We start from the raw sequence: 7250 nt of genomic DNA on the forward strand, positions 1-7250 counted from the left end.
GCCAAGTTACACATTATCAAGCAGATAGAACAGCAGCGTTCCACCCTCCAACTGCTCGTTTCCTGCCTTTCTTCAGCAAAACTAGAGAGAGGGCTGTGTGCAGGAACCACTCCATTTCAGCAAACTTCCCAGCAAAACGCAAGGCCGACGCACAGCTGACAGGACTGTGAAAAAACAGCAGCTATGGAAGAGCGCTATGCTAGGGACAGGTTCCACACCACCACCAAAACAACACACAAAACCAGCCTCCACGGTGTGAATCTTCCCCTTCCCAAAAGCCCAAGTACCTTTTAGCCAAAGATAAAACTTTTGCCCGCTTCCGCATCCTTTGACGAGGCACAGTGTTCCCAACCAGAGAGTTTGGAAGAGTTGTAACCTAGAAGGAAATAATGAAAACAAAAACATTTACTAAAAACCAAAACAAACCAAAAAAACCCCCAACCCACTAGTTCCAACCCTGCAAAGGCTCCAACTTATCTATCAGTAGAACATGAGCAGAGTGAAGCACTCATAAGACCTTGGAGGACTGGAACAACACCTACTCCAGGATCACTTTCTTTCTAGAAAGCAAGTGGAGTATACTTTGATTTTAATAAGCAACTACTACAGTGGTAATGGATGGTAGAGGGGAAATAACCCCTTAGCTATACAGTTCTCGCTCAGGAACACTCAGCATCAGGCAGAGAAGTAACATTTAAAGCTCCAGTACTCCTGCGGCAGTCTGTGATGCTGACGGACTAGGGCCTGGTTCCTTTTTGAGCTGGTGACAAACAGCAACGGAGAGATGCAGCACGGCTTGTACTTGTTTTTAACAGTTACTAAGTGCCACCTTCTGGAGAAATGCAACAACTGCAAGACCTAGGAGAAAAAACCTCATTCGTGACTTTCAAAACACTACTAGCTCTCTGTCCATTTCTCGGGGACTTCAATGCCAGGAGAAAGTTTCTCTCACAAAAAAAAACCCTAATCTTTAATTAGTTTGGAGGCTCACTTTTTTTGGTTTTTTTTAGAAAGTAAAATCTTGGTATTTTATCAAAAATTCATGAAGTACAATCAACAGCAGTTAGTTTGTAATATTCTATGTCTTATTCAGGAATAAAGGCAAAAAGCAAGGTCTAAACCCCAAACGAAAAACTACCTGAAATGATTTTACCATGTGGAATTCTAAGCATTCTTTACTTATGTGCATTACATACAAACAACTGCATTAAAGAATATTAAAATTAAGAAGTTGCTGGCAACACACACAATTTATTTTCACTGGGGGCTTTTTTGACCAAGTTCTACGTGAAGCCTGATGTGCAATGCAAAAGCAACGTTCAAGGAGTGATCTCCTCCCTCCACAATGACCCACAGACCCAGAACCAAATATTAAAAACAGCTCAGTGTCCAAGTATTTGAATTCACCTCAATGAAGTTTAGCAGCGTGTGAGGCAGAAGGCTGCAGTTCACAAGGGTGAACTCAACAAGCAACAACAAGTTCCTCAACAAGCAGTGACTAACAAAGCAAGGTTACTCACCTGTACCTTATTTTTTCTACATTCTAAATTTGAAGTTGTTTTTAAGTGCCCTAGCATGTGAGTGCGCACCTGGACTCGAGCAGGTTATCCCATAGGGCACAGCTAGGATACCCCACACTCTGCCTATGGTCCCAGAAGGGGCCAGGCCCAATCCTGCCTCGCAGCTCCCCTGGGTTGGAGAGTCCACTGGACCCGCACCCTGGCTCTGACTCCACCCGACAGTGGGCAGGGAGCAGAATTAAACAGCTTTTTCATTCACCAACCATTTGTATCTACGGATACAAGCAGGCAATAACCATTTGCTACTCTGAAAAGGGGTCAGAGTCCCCACCTAAGTTAGAGGCAGCTTTCCAGAGTCAGGCTTTATCAACAGCATCATACATACTAAAACTGCGCATGGAGTTCCAAGAAGTTGCTACATAGATTTTGGCACGAGAAGTGTTGAGTAAGGAAGTCACCTCGACCTCCAGGACCTATTGCACAAGCTTGTAACAAAACCACACACAGAATCTCTGCACTGACATAGCCACTCACGACACCTCTGAAAAGAGGAGTTCTTTTGACCACGGTCAATAAGAAAAAAAATGAATCTCACATTCCGCATATGCTAAGTAGCTTCAAGGGAAGCATGTATTTTGAGGAGAAAGACAGGAAGATTAATCTCCTCAGTTAAATGAAATCCAGGCAATCAGTGGTGAACACCTAGCGTGCCTACTAAGATTAACCTAATCCATTAAAGGAAATGCCTGTCTTCAGATTTCCTCAAGCCTTCTTGTTGCAATTTCCCAAGAAAAGCCACTTGCAAAGACAAAAGTAAAAAACAAACAAACAAAAAACAGAACTAAATATCAAACAGGCAGCCACAGACTTGAAGGATTTAACCAACTTATGCAGAAACACATTCCTGACTGATGGAAAATTCTTGAGGAAACCTTTCAGAATAATAAGACAGCAACAACATCGGGACAGGAACCTGAGCGCACAGGTGGTATTCCTTGGGACGATCCAAGGCAAAGAGGTCAATCTTGGGACAAACCCCTCTTGAACAGCCTCTAATGACAAGTCCTACTTGCAATTCATAACAAGAAAACAAGGGCTCATATGCTGAAGTGCTTAGCGCTCTTCACAGGTAGACTGCAGAAAGGTAGATCTGAGTATCTGCTCCACAGATAGACTCACACGGGAAAGAAGGTGTCAGCTTTGAACGTAATGGCAGTACTGGAAGTCATTATCTGAAAGGGACAATCCCGAGGCACTGAATATCTTGAATATACTCCTAAATACTGAGAAAGACAGATTACTATAGATACATAAAAAACATTAACTCCATAGCGGAGATAGATTTATCCCTATCCTCAGTGTCCGCAAATATTCTTGAAAGATGTAAGGTTTGGCCAGAAAGAGCAGCTATTGCTGTTCCATCAGCAATTCAGGCAGAATTCCAGGAGCTCTGAAACATCCCCAAAATTCCAGTGAAATTTTATAGGTTGAAGGCCCTGGGCCAGGCTAAGCGAGTTGAAGTACTTCAAAGTTTACAACACCTCCCAAACTGGATTTTAATCTTTACTTCCCTCCCACCGTGCCAGATGCGCTTACCTTTCTCATGATCTTCCGCCCGTAGAACATCACTTTGTCTCGCTTGCGAAATCTGTACTGAGGCACATGTGGCTGAAGTTGTTCTGAGAAAGAGAAGCATCGCATCAGAGACCATCTGCAGCTCTATGCTAAGGGAAACAAAACTGAGCGCAGGCTCTCAATTTTGCTACCTCCATAACAGCTGTGGCTCCTGTCTAACTAAGCAGCAAGCTCTTGTGGCCAGCGTTTGAAATTTAAACCAACACAAGATACCTCATCATCCAACTCCGGTTAACCACGCCAGACCAGGAAGAGCTGGCTTGAGGCTCTACCTAATCACTGAAGGAGATAAAAAGGCTCTCTAAACAGATACAAGGATCAGGTAATTTTAATCTCACAGAGGAAACCTCTAATTCACCCGTTTCTCATTACTATAGCAGCGAAATCGCAGCAGGGTTGAAATTATTTGCATGCCAACTGATACTACGGCTATCATCCACTAGAGAAATAAAAACCTCCAGCATCCTGCCCGTGACAGTTATGAATTCTGTGTTCAGACCTGGGTAAGTGAATCAACACATGTTCTTCATCCTTTTAAAGCTGTTTTCCTGCAAGAACCACTACCTTCACAGCAAGCAATTATTACAAATCGGCACAGAATCTACCACATATTGTTACAGAAATACTGAAGATAACTGAGGAAACTGCTTTTAAAACATACACAGTTATTGAGTACTTACTAGATTGTCTCACTCTTCTGTAAACGACAAACACAACAATCGCTATAAGTAATAATGCGACTGCAGCTCCAATTGCAATTCCGGTCAGCTGTGAGAGGAATTTAGGGGGGAAAGAAATTAGTAACTTCTAAAGTTGAAAAATTAAGTACTTTTTGGAGGGCTGAAGAACACTTAGCTCAGCAAGATGCTAAGTCAAGCACATTCGTAAATACCTAAGTTTTAATTAAAACATCACGCATGCAAGAAGTTTAAACTACATCAGGGTCTCACTCATAAGCTCACATGCAAAATATTCAGCATTTTCATAAGCTCACATGCAAAATATTCAGCATTTTTCCCCCCAAAGATCTGTGAGCAGATCAACTCAATGCACGTGGGATGCAATAACAGGAATTAATTCCTGCCTCATGCACAGCGACAGCAAAGAAACAAACACTCGGACATTGACTGTGACTTAGTAGAGAACTTGCGAGAAGCTACACACCGTTTACGCACACACAATCTTTCATCCAGTTGATTAAAGCTATACATTACCATAGTAGTCTGTATCCTGTCTTCTACAAACTGAAGAATTCGTGTTCCACCTGCTGGTAACGCAGCCTAGCACCAAAAGGAAGGTGAAATTAGTTTCCCACATCTGGCAAAAAGCCTCCATAAAAACACCTCAATGCCTGACCTGGCACATATAACGCGACTTGATGGTATTTTCCAGCATCTGTCCGTCAACTACAGCCCACTCCGCAAACACAAGACGTTCAGTGGAGAGGGGTCCTTAGTGGAGTTCTACGTCGGTGTCAGTTCGACGCATCCCTAAATAGTCCTAAGCCAGGGTCAAACACCGAGGCGATAACTTTTTTTGATGATTCTATGTTATTCAGAGCAACGAGGACGAGAATTGGACGTAAAGGACTTTATGAGACTGAGAAAATAAGTCATAAAACAGCAGATTAAATTCACCGTAAAAAGAGCATTATGCACTTGGGAAAAAGCTCCAGCCTCAAGTATACAGTCCTGGGACCTGTGCTGTTCCTGTTACTCAGGAAAAAAATCTGGCAGTTACAATAGTCTCACAAATGTCAGCTCACAACTTACCAGAACGGGGGAAAAAGGCAAACCAAATATTAGGAACAAGTAGGAAGCAAACCGAGTACAAGGACAGATATGTCCTCCTGTAAGGCTTGAACCTTACAAGTACTCGACTCTTAAGTACTACATACACACAGTTCTGGTCCCAGATTTTGCCCTCAGTTCCAGATCTGGATGACCTCTTAATTTAGCTTTGCCACCAAGGGGACAATGAAGTACTCGCCAAGAGTCGCCAAACTAGTTTCTCTCGTGAAATTCGTTCCAGTTCCAGCGCAAATAAAACTCCTGCCTGACCAGTCAACTCAAAACAGATTGCTGTCTTAAGTTTGTCTTCTTGGGTTGCTTTAACACAGCATATTGACAATTAATCTTCCCAACATTAGTCAAACTAACTATCACTATTATTATCAGACTATTATTAGTGGGATTGTAGTGGAAAGTCACAAGAATTTGGAAAAAAAAGGTGAAAATTTGTTAGCAACAAATACAACACATTCTGGTAAAATACAGCGAGTTCTTCTTGGAATAAGTCTATCGTGGTCGCGTAATTTATTTCCCCTTGACAGTGTCAGAGACACATACAGTTCTGCTACTATCCGGGCCTGTATGATCTCAGATAACTTCAAAAATAGTAGCTGCCCACTGACAGGGACGTTGCTGCTACATGAGGAGAAGAAACAAATTCCTGAGCAAAAGAATTAAAAAACACAAGCACACACTGAGCCCTCACGCCTCGATACAGAAAAACAACGAGGGAAAGAAGAAATTCAGGCCTCCAAGAAAAACCAAGAGGTTCTTGCAAGGTTTCTCACAAACACCAGAGAAAATTTGCCATTGCCCCCCCCCCGCTCTGCAGGGTATCTCTTCAAGCACCGACAGTCCTCCCGGAAAAGCAGAGAAAGCAAGCAGACAGGTTGCAACCGCACAGACGCTTGAGACATGTAAAGCAGTTATTGTTACATGACAGCATGGGAGACAGGTATGAGGTCACAGTGAAGTCATCAGTTCTACAGGGCCCTCCCATCAGCCCAGGCCTGCAGGACCTCCCTTAGGAGGGCTACAGCCAGCACCGAAATTCAAGGACTTCACACGTGCCTTACACACCCTCAGACCATTCCTGGAGACAAACCACACGTGGAACAGCCCTGAAAAGACCCTCGCTTCACCAGAAAATGCAGCAATGACATGCTATGTATTAGCATAAATAGCATTTGCCTGCTTTTTGCAAGGATGTTGAAATTTCATTAAGAAAATGAGAATTAACGGTAATTAACAAAAAGACACAGCTACATAAACAATGCTCACGCTCATCCAGAGTACCAAGCACAGAACAAGCAGCTCTGCTGAGAGTTTAACAACTTGGCGTTGCAATCAAAGGCAAACAGTGAGATATGCCCCCTCGAGGGAGGGGAGGAAAACGCTTATCAGCACCGAAAGCACGGCCTTAAAACGAGGACTGCCCAAAACATCAGACTTCCTTCTGGCTCATAAGCACACGGGTCCACAAGCCTACGTTCTGACTACAGATGACCTTCACAAAACATTTTTTAACTGCGTACGAGTAGGTTATATGTATTTTTCAGTTCTGAGAAGAACTATTTCCTACCATGGCCTCGCCTTTCATTTCTAGGGAAAGCACCACGTGCCTCATTGGACTAGGAGTTTTGTATTTATGATTAAGAACGAATGCAAGAAGAGCTAGCTGCCAGAGAATTCCGCAATTCTTCCATCTTTAGGCTAAAAACGTACTGTTGAAGCAAAAGTATCGTATCGTTCTGCTAACGGCTTAGAATGTGAAGTGAAGTGTGAATGGTTTGCAGTAAAAAAAAAAATCAAAAATAATAATAAAAACATGCACACGTAAAAAAATGGGACCAACCTTGACATTTTTGGAAGGATAAAACTCTTACCAGGAAAGGTTCTTTCATAGCAAAATCACTGCGTCTAAAGACATTACCCAAACGTTATCAAATCAGGTACAGCAGCTTTCAGCTTCTGGAAAAAGTAACAGGGAAACAGACACGTCCAAAAATAACAGCAAAGCACACTGTACCTCCAGGCTGGTGCTGTTGCCTTCTTCATCCATGTCTGGAGGTACAGCGGGAGCAACTATAAGAAAAAAGACAAGACCGAGTTACGAGACGACCGCGCGCTCTGCTCCGAAGTCTTGTTAACTCCGCAACGCGACGCGTACCAGGACTGCTCTTCCAGTTCGGCAGGACAAGGCAATTCAGGGGGAACAACATTTCTGGGGTGGTTTTTTTTTTGCTTCGTTGTCCCTTTTTCTCCGCGTCGAGCAACAAAAACCAGCGGGTCTTCAAGGAAGAGC

General features: G+C 43.1%; 1 protein-coding gene across 1 annotated transcript in view; it reads right to left on the reverse strand.

The window, feature by feature from the left end:
• The window catches only part of PNPLA7 (patatin-like phospholipase domain containing 7), a 129714-nt gene extending 122688 nt beyond the window's left edge, over positions 1 to 7026 (reverse strand). The window contains exons 1-5 of the mRNA XM_009326364.1: positions 6975 to 7026; positions 4370 to 4435; positions 3836 to 3923; positions 3117 to 3199; positions 288 to 376 (exon numbers count right to left, since the gene is read on the reverse strand). Coding sequence (XP_009324639.1) covers positions 288 to 376; positions 3117 to 3199; positions 3836 to 3923; positions 4370 to 4435; positions 6975 to 7007 — 359 coding nt within the window. The 5' untranslated portion in view covers positions 7008 to 7026. The remainder of the gene's footprint in view (positions 1 to 287; positions 377 to 3116; positions 3200 to 3835; positions 3924 to 4369; positions 4436 to 6974) is intronic.
• Between the last annotated feature and the right edge of the window lie 224 nt (positions 7027 to 7250).

This window comes from Pygoscelis adeliae, unplaced genomic scaffold (assembly GCF_000699105.1).
Source record: "Pygoscelis adeliae isolate BGI_AS28 unplaced genomic scaffold, ASM69910v1 Scaffold436, whole genome shotgun sequence".
Lineage (NCBI taxonomy): Eukaryota > Metazoa > Chordata > Aves > Sphenisciformes > Spheniscidae > Pygoscelis > Pygoscelis adeliae.